The sequence below is a fragment of the Pinus tabuliformis genome, chromosome 9 (assembly GCF_031772625.1).
Source record: "Pinus tabuliformis cultivar Carrire ecotype Pingquan chromosome 9, CPIR1, whole genome shotgun sequence".
Classification (NCBI taxonomy): domain Eukaryota; kingdom Viridiplantae; phylum Streptophyta; class Pinopsida; order Pinales; family Pinaceae; genus Pinus; species Pinus tabuliformis.
The window spans coordinates 550,772,267-550,790,274 of NC_142307.1; the positions used below are offsets into that span (position 1 = coordinate 550,772,267).

Sequence of the window (18,008 nt, forward strand, 5' to 3'; positions counted from 1 at the left end):
CCATGCAAACTGGACCCATCACTGTAAGATCTTTTTCTGTTCGAAAGGCTATTTCATTGTTCTATTTGATAACAGTAAGCATTATGAAAAGGCCTTAGCAGAGGGCCCTTGGTTCATGGGAAATGCAAGGCTATTCTTGACTCCTTGGTTCCCAGATTTCGATCCAGCTACTGCAGTCATTACCAAGACTCCGGTATGGATTCGGCTTCCAAACTTACCTGCCCACCTATGGAGTACTCGTGTCTTCAGAGCTATAGGAGACACCTTGGGCAGCTTCCTCAGTGGAGATTTCTGGCGGGAAGCCAAAGGTCTCTACTCATATGCAAGAATATGCGCGGAGTTAGACCTGAGCAAAGGTCTTCCAGAACAAATCAACCTCAAGATAAACGACTTTGTCTGGACCCAGACACTGGACTACGAGAATACTGCTTTTCGGTGCCGCCATTGCCACCAATCTGGGCATTTGCAGAATACATGCCCATCTCGCCCGGCAAAAAAGAACAAAGCCAATGCCTCCAAGCCCAAGTCCAAACGATGGACTCCCTGCTCTCCTCCTCCAGCGGTGGATCCTGATTCCTCCAGCTCTGAAGATGAAGACAGCGATGAAGAATTGGAACAGGCCCCTCATTCCGTGGCCCCCTCCACCGATGGTCTGGCGCCTTCCTCTGACTCAGCCATTGCTCAGAAACGTGTCCATTTGTCCTCCTCCTCGGATTCAGAAAAGGAGGGCTCCCCCAAGGAGGGATCCCCGGTGGAGGATCCCAATCTTCAAGTTGTAATCGCTCATCCACCACAAAATGGTTGGGTTGAAGTCAAAAAACGAAAAGGGAAAAAGCTTCGTGTTGAAGCCTCTACCCTCTCAGGGTAGTATACTATGCTTCTTTCAGCTTCTAGTGACTTGTTGTAGCTCCTTGCTTGCTTAACTCCTTCTCCGGAACCGAGGTTGATAGTTCTATCATTTCCGGTTGCCGGTATCTTGCATCTTTGGGATGTATCCTCTTGTACAATATTTTTTGCTTAATAGATTTAGTCTTAATTCAGAAAAAAAAAAAAAAAATAAAAAAAAAAAAAAAAAAATAAAATAAAATATTATTAAAAGGAGTAGTATTATTATCGAGTTACAAACTTTGCTTTTATTATGGTTCTCATTCAAATTTTAATTTTCTTTTTTATTAGTGAAATTATTTTTATGAATATTATTTCCATTATTATAATGTTTATTTATGATATCATTTCTTTTAAAATAAAACTTATTATTCCCATTGCCAAGGAGGTCTTTAATAATTGAATTTTGACTCATTTTAATAGTATCACCACAAGGAACGTTTTTGATATTTAAATTTTGATTCATTTTAATGTCATCATCAAAACCTTTATTCCTATTTAAGTTTTGAATATCATTAACATCAAAATTATTATGTGAATTATTTACGTTGAAATTAGAGCTATTAATGGGGAAATGGGTGAATAGGAATGGGAGACAGGACGAGGAAGGATGGGTAAATGGGAATGAAGACGGTCGAATGGGAGAGACGGAGACGTCAATGGAAGCGTTAGGAGGAACCGATGAGGGGCTTGTTGGAAAAATCCGACAGAGAGCTCTCATCTTGATGACAACCTGGTTTCAGTAAGACCGGGGAAGCGGTTAAGTTATTCCTCGGTGACTTTATCTGTGATTGTAAGAGGCACAAGTTGTGGATATCCAAGTATTTAAAGAGCAGATATTACCATCGCATGAAATGGCACATGTATCTGGCGCGGCGAGAGCAGGCGCCATGATGTTTGGAAGCAATGCTCTTGTGTGTGCTAATAGATGGCTGCTGCTAAACCCTTCTCTAACTTTCAGACCGCCTCAAACGTGGTACCAATATCCCGCCAACACCAGTTTAATTATCAGAAGTCAGCGTTCTCCTCTACATTGGGGTCGTCGTTGTCTCTGCACATCTCAGGCGAATGAAGCTTCTTCTACTGGTACATACCCAATTCATCTCCTGTTATTATTTTCTATATGAAAGAATCCCCATATTATTATTTCAGTTTAATGGGAAGCATCCATTGGATATAGATCACAACAGGTTTCATTTCAACCTCCACTTTTCAATTGGAAATTAATTTTCAAATTCCTATTTAAGATAATGTGGATTTGAGTTTGGAATCCGAGCTTGCATGCAGAAACATGACGCCTGCGAATTTTTTGAACTGTTATACTGTGAATGATTGTGTTAAAACTGAGCTTCAGAACTCTTATTATTAGCTGTAACCAGTCCTAAATTGCACTTTCCATTGGTGGGGTTTGAAATATGTGTTCTCCCAAATACTTGGGTTCTGTTTCATCAACTACAGAGGAAAAAGCAAAACCTTCACCTCGAAAGTAGGGGCAGGGTAGTTTTTCCGAGCTCAATTTTGGTCCCCAGATTGTAGGAGGGGTTGTCATCTTTTTTTTTCAATGTTTAGGACAGCCATATAATTCTTGGATAAAATCAATTACATCGAAACAATTGAGTTCATATGTCAGTTTCCCGAAATTCTTGGACACAGGTTAAGTACAAAGCTATTCAAAACCGACACCAGACTCCACACCATTTTCAAGCCGGTAATAAAAGTTAGGTTACAGCAACGTCACTGATTGGATACGGGCCTTACATTATCGTTCAAGTTTAGCCTGGACCTTCCAACACAGCGTGATGTCAAATTTCAATAAGGTCAAATAACCTCAAATCTCAAACAGAGCCATCACATTTCGATGAGGAGGCCAACATCCATAAGGACAGTTTCGGGTGATAACAAGTACCATCAAAACAGTTTTATAGCAACCTTGGCATAAATGATGGAAATGTTTATGAAACACCGTGAATAATTGCCTAAAGAATCGGTGGAGCTTGTTGTGAAATTTATTAAAGGAATCCTTTGATACAATCAATTTGCAAGGTGAAAACAAATTCCTTCCTAGGGAAGTCAATTGTCTAAACTGAGAAGTACTAAACCGTCAGAGGATAAAAGAAGTTTGATAATATAATCAAAGATCTAGGGAATATTAATGAAGACCTTCAATATGAAGTGCATGATGTAAGTTTTAAACCTTTACAATATAATAATGCATAAAAATTATTGACAAGAAAGGGGAAAGAAAACAATAGCCAAACCTTAAAGCCATACCTCTAACTCTCATTGTATTAACTTCACCATTTACAATACAATATATAGGATTTCACGACATCCAAAACCCTAATTCGTTAACTCAAATTATATTATAACCCAAATTCTTTAACTGCATTTAGATTACAATTTGTCGAAACTATTTACCAAAAATTGTTGAAAATAGTAGCAAAGAAGGGTTCCTTGATTTGTGCCTTAATCAAAGGGAACACAACGAGTGCTTGAGTTTCCTAAAATTAGGACGAGTGATGAAGCAGTTAACTAATGTGCATAAGTGGAAGGCCAAGTTTATTGTCTTCTAGTGTGAGTTAATTTGGGAAAAGGACAAGTGACTGAGTCTCAAGTTCTAGAATTGAGATGAGATGAGTTGCATGAGTTAGTTCAACTCAATTAACTCATCAATCACAAAATCAATTTCCTAAAATATAATTTGCCAGATTTAGCCATTTGAATTGCTTAAAAGGAGGAGTGAAGGCACAATTTTGATCATTATTGTATGCACTAGTTTTGTGTGTGAGCTTGTGAGAGAGCTTGCCAAGTAGAAGGCTTGTGCGAGTTGAAAAAGGAAGTATTTTCCTTGGGAATGCGCTAGGAAATAGGAAGAATTTCCTAAGAAAGAGGAGCTCCTTGTGTGCTAGGAAATAGGAGGCTATTTCCATGATTTGTGCAAGGATTTCAGAGCTCATCCAGGCAAGGCAAAAAGGCATAGGGATCAAAGGTCTCGCATGTGAAAATCCCTAGACTCGAAGGAACCCCTACTGTAGCAAATCTGAATCTACTTCACCTACTTGATTTTTAAATTACAGTCATCAAGTTATTCTTCTGAATACTGAAGCAAATTACCTTTGTAGCCTACACTAATTAAATATTTTATCTCATGAAACAAAAAACTGAGCAAATAACAAGATACATGGGACACACTTATTTTTGGACACAATAGTCCCCAAAAAACCTAATGCGGGAAAATCGGTGCAGCAACTCTGAGGGTTTTATTATTATGCAGGAGAAATATCTGAATACAAATCTAGGATGCTCATCTAGCAATCCTTTACAGAGAAAATACTAGTAGAAAATCTGAGTGAGTTTTACCTCACTTCACCCAGCAGAATTCCGGCTGATCCGGCACAAGACTGGCTAACCTCAACTATTTCTGCGCTGGGTCTGCGTCAGCCCTGTGTCACCTTCTCTGTCCTCTGTGTTAGCTCTCCTGGCTGTTCCGGCAGTTCCCAACAGTTCTGGCAATTCCCGGAAGTTCTGGCAGTTCCCGACAGTTCCCAGTAGTTCCGGCAGTTTTGGATTCTGTGTGATAGGCAACTTTTCTACGTCAACTCTCCTGACTACTGCACTGCCTCTGCGTCAAGTCTCCTGGCTACCGCGCTGCCTCTCTGCAAGCTCTCTCTGCCTTTCTGTCAGTATTCTCCGAAAGGTCCTTCTCCCAGATACTCATTGCCCCTCAGCCGCAAGATCTCCCCAATCGATTTTCCTCTTGAGAACTTCTCACCTCATAAAATCGATTTTCTCAATCTGTGTGTGTGTGTGTTTCCAAATGAACCCCAAGCCTCCATTTTATACTTTTCCCGTTGAGTCTTCAAAGGCTGAGATTAAGTCTCTAATCAACGACTCAGATTGAAACATGACTTGATCCGCCTTCTAGATCATTCTCACCCATATTTTGATTAATACCCTTTAATATTTTAATTTTCCTAAGTTTAGACTTAGGGACCCCATTAAAAATATTAATTATTTTAATAAAATACAATTCAGGTGGAATTTCACCAAATGGTTTTTGGGTTCTTTAGAACTCATGTGCCTTAGTCTCTCCACCAATTTTCAAGGCCAGAGCACTTCCGATGCTACCAAAAACTAACACTCCCTCTTAGCGAGGAAAGTAATCTAGCAACAATGTCCACCTACATGCTGCTCTATTTCTGAAGCACCTCCTTTCTGCACTGCTATTGCCACCAACACTGTGCTGCTGCTGCTACTATACTGCTGCCCATGACACTGCCACTGCCACTGCCACTGTTGCATTTGTACTACAACTCGCTCTCAAACGCTGCATTTGCTATGCTGTTAGCACTGCCACTGTTAACACTGCATCCTTACTACAACTCAGTTGCTGAGAGAAGCAACTGAAAACCATCCAAAATTAGTTGAACTTAACTGTGTTCAGCATAATACAATGAATGTTCGAATTTGACTGCTAGTAGTCTTTGACCCTATGAATATTTTGCGATGTTGTTGATTCCTACACTGTGCCAACTGCACTGCTGCCAACCTTGCTCTGCACTGATCAGTCTCTGGTCTCAAGCTATTGCATCTGTCCTCCAAACAATCCATTGCATCATCTGACACTAAGTCCATCTCGCTATTGCTGAATCTTGGGCTCCTATAGCAAGGAATTGATCCAAGAAGTGGACTCCTCAAGGATCTTGCCCACATGTAGTCCTCCCGACTACAACTCAATATCGCCCCATCTCCCTCCTGGAGATGCGTGGGCACTCATGGCAAACTCATCCTCGTCAATCTTTGCTGAAGTAGCCTTAGGATCATGTTTCTCATCCTTATCCTTTTTCTTCAAAGGACACTGGGATGCATAGTAGCCCATCTCGCCACAACTGAAACATTTCACCTTCGAAATGTCCTTCTTCCGCTTCTGCTTTTGCTGTCCCTTCGATGCTAGAGTTGCGTTCTCCTCATCCTCCTTCGTCTTTGTGCCACTCCCACTGCTGCCATTGAGGTTGACCTTCACTAGGTCCCTCCTTAACTCTTCTTATTGAAGAGCCGCCCACATCTCCTCCCATGAAGGTAGTTTTTCCTTGCCTAATATGCTTTGGACAAAAACTTTCCATTCATCCGAGACTCCATTTAGGGCTATCCTCACCATCGCAGTTCGCTAAGGAGTGGACCCCACTGCAACAAGCTGGTCTCGAGTGTCTTGAAGACGTTGAAGGTAGAGGTTCACCCCTTCTCCTTTCTACATCAAAGTCCACTGCAACTTCTGCTCCAAATACACCTTCCGCTGTTCGGAAGAGCCTTCATACAGGGAAGACAAGGCTTTCCACATCTTCTGGGCTGTATCCTTTTCCTGCAAGTGTGAGACCACATGATCTCAAACTCCATCGAGAATGAGCCTCTTTGCCTTCCCTTGCTTGGCCTTGTATTTCTTCTTTTGATCGTTGTCAGCAGGAATAACTACAACACTATTGACGTAGGCCTCGAGATCATATCCCCCTACAACAACTAAGATTCTGTTCTTCCATATGATATAGTTGGAAGCACCTTCCAACCTGTCCTGATCTTTGAGCCCATGTGATGCCATCTCACCCAACTGTCGAACTGACTCCTCTAGTCACTGCTCAGCAAGTGAGAAATTCGAACTTTCTAGGGGAAAGTTCTCTGAGGAGAAAATTCCCCTTCTACGTGTTCGTTCTTTTCCAGCGGATTTCTGCCCCAGCATAAACTGCGCTCTTCAGGCACTGCACTGAGGCTCTGCGTCACTCCCTCTGCCTCTGCAAACTCTCGAACCAGAAATCGTACCGCTCTGTCGACTCTCTGAGAGAGAGATTTCCTCAGATCCGCTTCTCAGCAAGGATTGCGCAATCCCTTCAAGGGGATTCAAATTGTTGCCAAGTGCAGCTTTCGGCCTCACTGCTCAGCGCTGAATTTGCTCTTCCTGTTTCAAAATCAATGCTCTGATACCATGTGAAAATTCCTAGACTCGAAGGAAACCCTACTGAAGCAAATCTGAATCTACATCACCTACTTCATTTTAAAATTATCTCATCAAGTTATTCTTCTGAATACTGAAGCAAATTACTTCTGCAGCCTACACTAATTAAATATTTGATCTCATGAAACAGAAAACAAAGAAAAGAACATAATACATAGGACACACTTATTTTTAGACACAATAGTCCTCGGAAAAACCCAATGCGGGAAAACCCGTGCAACAACTCTAAGGGTTTTATTATTATGCAGGGGAAATATTTGAATACAAATCTAGGATGCTCATCTAGCAATCCTTTACAGAGAAAATATTGGCGGAAAATCTGAGTGAGTTTTACCTCACTTCTCCCGACAAAATTCCGGTTGATCCGACACAAGATTAGCTAACCTCGACTATTTTTGTGCTGGCTCTGTGTTAGCCATGTATCACCTTCTCTGCCCTCTGTGTCAGCTCTCCCGGTTGTTTTGGCAGTTCCCGACAGTTTCGGCAGTTCCGGCAATTCTCGGCAATTTCGGTTGCTTCGACAGTTTTGGATTTTGTGTGATAGGCAGCTTTTCCGCGTCAGCTCTCTTGGCTACTGCGCTGCCTCCACTTCAGCTCTCCCGACTACTGCGTTGCCTCTCTGCAAGCTCTCTCCGCCTCTTTGTCAGTATTCTCCGGAAGGTCCTTCTCCCGGACTCTCACTGCCTCTCAGCTACAAGATCTCCCCAATCGATTTTTCTCCCAAGAACTTCTCACCTCATAAAATCAATTTCCTCAATCTCTGTGTGTTTCCAAATGAACCCCAAGCTTCCATTTTATACTTTTCTTGTTGAGTCTTCAACAACTGAGATTAAGTCTCTAATCAACGACTAAGATTAAAACATGACTTGATTCGCCTTCTAGATCATTCTCACCCATACTTTGATTAATACCCATTAATATTTTAATTTTCCTAAGTTTAGACTTAGGGACCCCATTAAAAATATTAATTATTTTAATAAAATACAATCTAGGTGGAATTTCACCAAACGGTTTCACGGTTCTTTAGAACTCATGTGCTTTAGCTTCTCCACCAATTTTCAAGGCTAGAGCACTTCCGATGCTACCAAAAAACTAAGAGATCCATTGCTTATTCTTCTATCAATAAAATTCTAAAGCAAACAGAGGGTTTTCCTAGTTGGGTTCCCTAGAAAAATTGTGTTGTTGAATTGATTGTGTATTTAGTTTTGTTCCTATTCCACTGCAAATTAAGTAGAGAAATTCTGTGATTGTGCAGCTTTCAGATTGTTCATTAGAACATTTGCAAATTTTCAAGGAAATTCTACATGGGATTAAAGCAATGAACAAAATCGACCAGCACATAGACCTCAGATTTGGGAGAAAGCCAAATAGGAGAAGAAGATTTCCAGTTTTTTAGTTTTCATTGAGATGGCCACAGTAGGTCTCAGAGATCAGGATAGACTTGACAGAGCTTCTAACTTTGGTGTCTGGAAGGCCAGGATGCTCTTTCTATTGGATGAGCTTGGTTTGAAGGAGTTCATGATAGCTGGTATAGCTGTAGCAGCAGATCCTATCCATTTCCATGAGTACAAGAAGGATATGTCCAAGGCGAAGAGGATGATCCTCAATGGAGTTCGAGATCATATAGTTCCACAGAGTGTAGATGAGAATACCACAAAGGACATGTGGGATGTTGTTGAAGCTATACTAGGATCCATCTGAGAATCGTAAAATGATCCTCAAGGAGACGCTGAGGATCACGTAACTTCCAAAGAGGCTAAGTAACATGAGATCTCCAGAACCTAGAAAAGGTTTTGAGAGAAAACACTTAGAAGCCTCTCAATTATATTAATTAATCAATAAATAAAAAGTTCCTAAGTCTAACATAGGAAAACTAATTGATTAATTAGTATTAATTCAGGAAATCGACTTTTGCTCTAGAGACTCCTAGAAAGTGACTTGATGAAGTCTAAGATGATTTGAGCCATCGATCATGATTAGATCTTGGACGTTGATGCTCCAGCGAGAGATTATAAGAGCAAGTCGATGGGATGGAGATAGACACAATTGTGAGAGCAAGCAAGCAAGGCAGATCGAGCTACCCAATTCACAACTTCAGTGAAGGTGGAGTTTGAGCCAAAGGGAGAGCATCAGAGAGAGGGAGCAACAAAAGATTTGGGAGTAGGATTCCAAAGACTTTTCTAATGTTTCTCCAGTGCCGGAGTGGCAGGGGATAGGAGGCCGAATTATCTACAGAGAGGGCTGCAAAAGCCAGTTTGAATAGCCAGAAACCCTTGAGCGAGTTGCCGGAAGAGAGTGGATTCAGTTGCTAGAGGCTGGATTAGCTTCCAAGAGGCAGAGTGAGTCGCTTCTAGAAGCAAAGGGAGGCAGGATGGCCGACATGGAGTTAACTTCTAGGTATCGAGATTTATCCAAAGCCAACAATGTGAATTCTAGGATGCAGTGCGAGTAGCCAGTGTGATGTTCGAGTAGGCTAGAGGAGGCCGAGTTATTTAGTAGAGGAGATCCTTGATCTCTAGATTATTTTGACAGTATATTTGGCAAAGGACAACCAATTAGGCATCCAAATTATTGTACTCTCAAATTTACTGCATATTAATAAAATAAACCCTCATTTGCTGCACTGTTTTTCCCTTCGAGGTTTTTCCAAGGACTTTTCATTCCAAAATAATTGTGTCTATTTTTTATGTGTGTGCATGTATTTCTTAAATCTTGATTTAATATTCCGCAACTTATTTTATTTATGAAGAATGCATTCGTGAGTTATTTGCTATTTGCTGTAAACAAATAAATTGCTAATCAGTTAGGAGAATAATTTCCAGTTGGTGCATTCAAGGAAATTTCATAGTGAGTGAAGTATAGAGGGCCTCTAAAATCATGATGGAGGGGTTGGCCGCTCTAAATCCTCTTGTGGATCCCCAAATGTGTTTTGGGGTACAAATTGGGTATCATGGGCATCCATGTGGCTCAATCTCTATCTCTACTCCAATGTTGAGGGCACTGAAGATGGTGCATGCCCTCCCATGTGTCAATGAAAAAGACAAACCTCATCTGGGCCTTAGATCAGTTGCCACACCATGTACATGTGCTAAGCTGACTGGGGGCAAACTTGTCCAAGTGCATCATCTCATTAATAATATAGGGCAAAGTGCAGAAGCTGTGGGTGTTGAAGATGCCCATGAATGTAAGTGATGCTCTATGAATGTCCTGGGACCCATGGCTCTCAACCAATGTTACCAGACTCGGAATCGACAATAAATCGGCGAGGCAAAAGAGCGAAGAGTTTTAATCGGATCGGGAAAAAATCGGCAAAAAATCGTTGAATTCATTAAATAAAAATATACACATATATTGAATTAAAAAAACCATTTTTCATTAATATTGGGTAAAGGCATGTCCAAACAATGCATAATATCAATAGATGTCCAAAATATCATGAATAAATAAGTATCTCATATATGTTATGAGTCCAAACATGATCCAAAGCACCGAGTCTTGAGTCCTTAGAAGCATATGCTTCTAAAAGTTTACAAAAAAGTTAAAAACTGCATACTAATCAGAAAAAAATCAGCAACTAAGAGTCTAAGACTCTTAAGAGTGAGAACTAGAAGCGATTCCTTCCACTCCTTCGCTTGCTTGACTCTCAAAGTTCTCCAAGTCATGAAGGCTTAAAAGAGGAGGCTCATCTAATTGAACCCAATCTGCCGCATTTGTAGCTTGCAAATCTATCTCTTCAAGGTCGATTGATGAATGATCCATACCTGTCATTATCATGAGACATTGAAATCTGAATTAAAATTTCACTTTGAAGTTTAAAGTACGAACTAGATTATGAAACCTTCAAATTCAAGCTCTCGAATCTCACCTTGTATTTGTTTGTTGCGAAGTCGTAGATTGTAATGGACAAATACAAGGTCATTCAAGCGTTTTTGTGTCAATCAGTTGCGCTTCTTAGAATGTATTTTCTCAAACATGCTCCAATTGCGTTCACAACTTGAAGCATTGCATGCTTGGTTTAAGATTCGAATGGCAAATCTCTTCAAATCTGGCACATCACTACCAAAGTTTTGCCACCAAAGACCTAGCAAGTGGTAAGGGTTTGTGAATAGAAGACTAGAAGTACTAAATTAGTAAATAGTAAAAACTTAAAAAGAAAAGAAAATTTAATAAAACATTTAACATACAAAATAAAGTTTAAACAAATTTAATGAATTGATGAAGCCTTCATGGTGGGTACCTAGCAACATCTTAGACCTTTGTCTTATAGCACTGGTATAGGCAAACAATTTAGATGGTGCCCTATAATCTTGTAGTTGGGAAAAGACACGACTTTGTTGTTTTGGATCAAGGAAGCACCTTTCCATGCATGTCATAAGTCCTCTGCCAACCTCCCCATCCTCATTAAATTTGCTCTTGTCATAAAAATATTGTGGGTTTAAGAAGTACCCAGCAACATGTAAGGGGGAATGCAATTGCCTATCCCAACGTGCATCTATAATGTCCCAAAGAGGCATATACTTTGTCTCATCATCCCCATATCTTCTTTTGCGAGATCCATCGCCTCATAAATGTAACCCATATATTTTGATGGCCTCCTTTGCGAGATCCATCGCCTCATAAATGTAACCCATAGCGGGTTTGTCACCATCAACCATCCTGAAAGTTCAAGCATTCAAATTTAAAGAAATATGAAACATTGTAAATAAAAAGAAGCTTGAAATGAAATTTAAAAAATGAAAAAGTTAAAAGACTTGAAGTACCTGAGAACTCTAACAAGGGACTCCGTCACAGCAATAATCTCTTCGGCATCTTTCCAGAAGCCATCATTAAACACAAGTGCAGCAATTTCGATGCCTTCAGGGGTCTTGGAATGTTTAGATCCCATCCACTCAGGTCCCAAGAACATCCTCTTCAGATTTATCTTTTGCTCAACCACAGATTGCAAAGATATGAAATTTGTTGCAAATCTAGTCACTGCAGGTCGAACAATTTCTTTACCTTCAGTGTATATTCTCATAGTGTTTAGGACAATAGTGTGGTTGTATAGGTATTTGGTTATGGATTTTGCCTTCTCCACAACCTCATGTATCCAATGAAGCTTACCAATGTCCTCAAGCATTAAATCTATGCAATGGGCAGCACAAGAGGTCCAAAAAATAGTGGGGTGCCTAATCTCAAAAAGTCTACCAGCAGCCACATAATTAGCTACATTATCGGTGACAATTTGTACAACATGTTCTTCTCCCACTTCTTGAACGACTTCCTCCATCATTTCACAAATAAGTTGGGCAGTCTTAACCTTGTCTGAAGCATCCACTGATTTGAGAAACATTGTGCCTGTGGGACAAGATACAAGGAAATTTATTAAAGTTCTATTCCTCTGATCTGTCCATCCATCACTCATGATGGTTCACCCTGTTTCTACCCATGATGAACGAAACTCAGCTAGCACAAGCATGACATCTTCAACACTCTCTAACAACATATCTTTCTTAAGGCTCTCTGATGTAGGGGCTTTGAACCCTGGACCTGCAACAACAATTGCATCAATCATAGCTTGCCAATAAGGACTTCTGGCACAGTGGAAAGGTATGTCAGAATAGTACCAAAAGTTAGCAATGACATTCCTTGCCTGACTATAGATATTTTTTTTCCAACTAGTGCCATCCAAGGTAGGTTGGGAACCGGGTTTTGTGCGGGGAGCAAAAAAGGTGTTTATGTTTCCACCTCCAGTGTTGAAGGAAGGAGTTGAAGGACTCGCATGGCTTTGATTTTGACTTGGCCTTGGAGGCATGTGTGGAAAACTTGGGAATGGCATTGAGGATTCAACAGAGTGAGGTGACATGGGGCTAGCGGCAAAAAAAGTATCAACTCCAACAGTTCCTATTTCAGTATTTTGCTTTGCTTTCTTGGCATTATGCTGCTCTAACATCTCAAGGGCCAAGGCTGCTTGGTATTTGACATTATCGTCAACCTTGCCGCAAATACCTATATCATGGCCAGGTATTTGTGCAAGGTGGAACTTGAATCTATAAATGCCTCCACTACATTCCTTTTTGCAAAATTTACAAAGGAGCTTGGATTTTCCGGGAATCTTGTCACAATAAGCCCAAGCAAAGTCCATCTCTCTCGGCATTGTTGTTGCTTTGAACTTGTGTTTAATTTGTGGCTTCTGTTAAGATTTGGAGTCGTGGCTTCTATTTAATTTGTGGCTCTTGTGAAAGACAACAAAAAATCAAATTTAAAAATGATCCAAAAATTTAAAATATGCTAGAAATTTAAAAAATTAAATGAAGACAGATGTCAGTAAACATATAGAAATGTTGCCTTTCAATAAAACCAGAAAACATGCAGAACCCTGGTTTTATTCAATGGAGCACAACATAGCTCTAAAAATTGGCACAAAAGCACACCAAGAAAGTGCCATGTCATGCTGAAAGGCCAAAGTGCAGTACTGCCTTTTAAGTTTTGCTGGTTGAGAACAGTCATAACAGCGGCACAGATGACATGCGAAGCAGACCAAAAAATGGCACATTAACTGCTTGAAAATTCCTTAAGAAGTGCGTCTCCTTGAGTCCTTACCAAGCAAACATACTCAACAGTCAACACCCTATCTTATGCGAAAGAGATCCAAAAACTGTGCTCTCCATCACACCAACAGCAGTAACAGTAGCACCCTCCTCTAAGGTTGACTTATCTCTCATTAAATCTCGAAAAAGGTGCTTGGAAATTGGAATAAGTAATTTTCAAGCTTGTTTATTGATCATGCAAAAATTAAAATAACAGAAAGTCTTCACAGGTGAATTTGACTTAGCCTGAGGTGTGAGCAACCTCCATAATGATAATACATAACTTCAATGGTAGAGAAGAAAGTTGAGATCCATGATGATATGGTATCTGACTTGAGGATCAATGGCGATGGCTTGAATTTTAGTGGCACTATAGAAAAGGATAACTCAGTTCTTAAAAGTTTCTGGATGGAAATGGATCAGGCTTTCTATAAGTATATAGTATAGACTCAGCAGACCTTGAAATAGGGTGTTTATCATCCTTGAACAAACTATGAAAGTATATTTTCACTAAGCTCTAAAAACATTCAGTTCCTGTACAAACAAGACCTACGGTGACTCTACTGCAGTGGCAAGGTTAGTTTGGTGTCTTGTTCAAATTTGAAGCTGTTACATTTGTGAAGATTTTGACAAGGAAGAAACAGGGATGTTGGGTTAGGATGTCTTACTGAAAAAGTGTAGTGACACATAATTGTTTGTTTGTCCAGATTCATCTTGATGATTGTATGCAAAGCATCGAAAGTGTAGACAAGGATTTTGTGCACTAACAGAGGTTGAATTGTATATGATTTGAACCCGAGATCGATTGGAATGTTTGTGTAAGCACGAATGTGCCTTGTAGATGATTATGATAGTGATTAATTCCTAGAACAAAAGTTGTATAACCAGAACATATGCCTGTGCATGAGGATGGTAAAATATACATGAGACCCTGTCGTGATATGACAAGAAGACACTAAGACAGTGACCTGTGATAGTTGACTCTGCGTTATATATCAGGCAGATACATATATGGCAGGCATGCCGCATAACTGTTATATATATGGCATTGCCGCATTAGCATCTGTTCTTCTCTGCTGTATCGCGATTCGCATCACCTGATCACGCTGCACAGTATCACGATTCATCATTATATATATATTATATAGAGAGAGGAGTTACCTGAAGGCTCACGCAGGTATACGATATCTCGATTCTCAACAATGCGGCGTCGAATGCAGCTCCGAGGCTCTGCGGCGGTGTCGACTGTGCGGTGTCTGGACGCTGGACGCGGGACTATGGACGCGGGACGATGAATTATGAAACAACTCGATAAAGTGATAAACGCGACAAACAGAAACCCAAAACCCGATAAACCTAAACCCAAAAATTTTGGCGGGACTCGGAAAAAAAACGCAGAGTCGGAATAATCGCCATACTCGCGAGTCAAAATCGCGTTGACCACGAGTCAAACTCGGTCAACGCGATTTGACTCGGGAAGATTCGGTTCGGATCGTTTCGTGGCCGAGCAGAGTGGGAATCGCGATTAATCGGCAAAATCGCCGATTCCTGTTTCACTGCTCTCAACGCCTCACCTATGGGTGTGAACATGATCCTCTAGTGGACTTGGGCTCTAGTTAAGTTGCCCAACCCATACTGAAACACCTGCCATTCACACACAATAACCAATGCTGCAACTTATGACATCAGGTACATTTAATCATTTTTTGTTAATTTTAGGTATGTTCTATGCTTAGAGCAATTTATTCCAATTTTTACAGTTAGCTCAATATCTTTTTCAGATTAGCAATCACATCAGCATTAAAGTAAATTGTAGATAGAACATAAACATAGATCACAGAAGACAAGCCAAAACAAGAGGACACAAGATGTGGTGCTAGCTAGGGACAAACCCAAATGTGGGGAAACCCTTGATCAATTCTTTTTATATGTTCTTCAATAGTTCAACAGAGAGAGAGAGAGTACATTTACAACAGAAGTCAACACTTTGACTTATCTATATAAGAGCATAAATCATCTCTAAGAAGATGATACATGAGATAGTTGAACTCAGTTGAAGACATGCTGCTTCAACTGATTCTCCAAGGTGACCCTTCACCTATCATTGTGCTGCACCTCGTCATCATGCTGCACCATGCTGGACCTCATAACCATGCTGCACACATCATATTGCTGCACCTTATGCTGCCACTGCTGTCCCATGTGCCATTATTACACCATGCTAGCCACTGCTGTCCCACTGTTAGTGACATTGCTGTACCATGCCATCATTGCTATCATGCTGCCCATGCATCTTGTTGCACTATCATGCATTTAAACTTCATGTGTCACCTCGCTGTCACATTCCTAGCATTGCTGTCCCACTGTTAGTGACTGCTGCTCCTATGATTGCTTGCTGTCCTATTGTAGCCTTGCTGTACCTTGATGCTGCCCGATTGTGCCTTTGCTGACGCATGTCATTGCTGCTCTCCCAATTGTGCCTTTGCTGCCACATGTCATTGCTGCTGTCCCAATTATGCCTTTGCTGCCAAATGTCATTGCTGCTGTCCCAGTTGTGTTTGCTGTCCCAATCTTATTGTCGCTGTTCCAATGTGTTAGCAGGACCATCCTATTGCTGCTATCCCAATGAATATCACAACTCCCTTCCAACACTTTCGGACCCCTGTTTGCCCTTAAGATAGTCCTGAAATCCACACTGGAATTTCCTTTCTTTGCTGTGGCCTAATTCAGAAGATATCCTCCTCAACGAGCTCCTTTCTGATGTATTGTGTGTTGCACAATGGACTGCAGCTAGGGCATCTTTAGGACAGTGTCTAGGGCATCTTTAGGACAACGTCTAGGGCTTCTTCCTCCTAGATTTCTCTCACACTAAAACCCAAGACAGGTGGAGAGAAATCAAAACTGAAGTGTGTGTGAAATGACTCTCAAGTCATCTCCTTTTTATACTAAAACATTGAGCACATGTGGGTGTTATTTAGTCGCTAGCCGACCTTGACGAATTGTCTAATAACACAAATAAATTCATAACTCCATGAATACTTATCGGAATTGGATTATCTTTAGATCAATCCTACACCTCTCGATAAGAGGGATCTAAGAAAAATATCAGTTGCCCTAAATAAGATGACCCACATGGAGTTTGGTTCTAGTTGCCAATTTTAACATTCCCTCTCAACTAGGGAGAACTCCATCTGCTGATCCATTTGCCAGACTGTACTATCTCTGCCATCAGTGCCTTGCACTGCGCTGCTCTGTTGAACCATGAAGAAGAAGAATTGATCGAGAATTTCTCATACCATTCTCTACTGACCCGAAGTCAGTTCCATAAGAAGAGAGTGTGTCATACCAGTGTTACTGATCCCATATCAGTTCCAAGAGAGTGAGTCATGTCACTCTTACTGAACCGAAGTCATTTTCATTGATCCCAGATCAATATCACAAGAAAGTGTCTCAAACCACTCATACTGATCAAAGATCAGTTTCATTGATCCCAGATCAATGGAGGTCATCTTAGCATAGGGAGTACAGTAGATACAACGATGCGTCCATCGATAGTACTACTATGGTCCCTAACCCCATTTCCCTGCTCATTGGCCAAATGAGAGGTACTTCCCATGAGTCCCAGACTGCATGGGTAGGATGCCTCGACAGGAGAACCACTCACGCTGTCCATAAGTCGCCATGACGTATCACAAGAGAAGGCTGAACCATTCACCCTGTACACAATGCACCATTATGGGAGGGTGAGTCGCCTTAGGGTCGTTTGTTGCTCCAAGAAGTACCCCAAGCCCCCCGGAGCTCCCAGAGCTCAATGCATGCATCATGCAGGACCCTCATAAGAGGGTCTCTCAACGACTCCAAGTCGTTCGGGAAAGTCACAAATTTGACCTTTCCCCGGGGCTTTGACAGAATGTCTGCGACTTGTACATCAGTCTCAATGCGATGGAGCCTCCTCGCTCATCGACGTACCATATCCTAGATAAGGTAGTATTTGATGTCTATATGCTGGAGCAATCATAGAATACAGGATTCCTCAATAATTGAATCCCCCTCTGGTTGACACAGAAGATCATGGTGGTATCCATCATGTGTACAAACAACTCATTGAAGAGCTTCCGCAACCAGGCAGCTTCACACAAGGTCATACTCGTAGCTATGTATTCAATCTTAGCGGTGCTTATAGCAACCGACTTCTGCTTCTTGCTCATCCAGGATATCGAAGCAGAACCCAAAGAGAACCAACACGCAAAAGTGCTCTTGCGATCCTCCACACTGCCTACTCAGTCAACATTTGAATAATCATGCAACTTCATATTTCCGGCAGTGTATCTCAATCTATGAGAGATTGTGCCCCGAAGATATCTCAAAAGATCCTTGGCACCAATCTAGTGAGGCTCAACCATATATGAGCTCACCATGCTAATTGCAAAACATATATCTGGATGGGAGTTCACCAAGAATATCAATGCTAGTATGAGTTTGTGAAACTCAGAGGCATTTCCCAAATCAAGTCCGGTATCTGTTAGAGTCGGTTTAGTAGCCCTCCACCA

General features: G+C 41.0%; 1 protein-coding gene across 3 annotated transcripts in view; it reads left to right on the top strand.

Annotated features, from left to right (window-relative positions):
- Positions 1 to 1,476: 1,476 nt before the first annotated feature.
- Positions 1,477 to 18,008, top strand: part of LOC149149696 (histidine--tRNA ligase, chloroplastic/mitochondrial-like) — a 271,220-nt gene continuing 254,688 nt past the window's right edge. For 2 of the 3 annotated variants that reach the window (XM_089438614.1, XM_089438613.1), the window contains exon 1: positions 1,477 to 1,971. In XM_089438614.1, coding sequence (XP_089294740.1) covers positions 1,740 to 1,971 — 232 coding nt within the window. In that variant the 5' untranslated portion in view covers positions 1,477 to 1,739. The remainder of the gene's footprint in view (positions 1,972 to 18,008) is intronic. The other variant, XM_089438612.1, reaches the window with a different exon arrangement.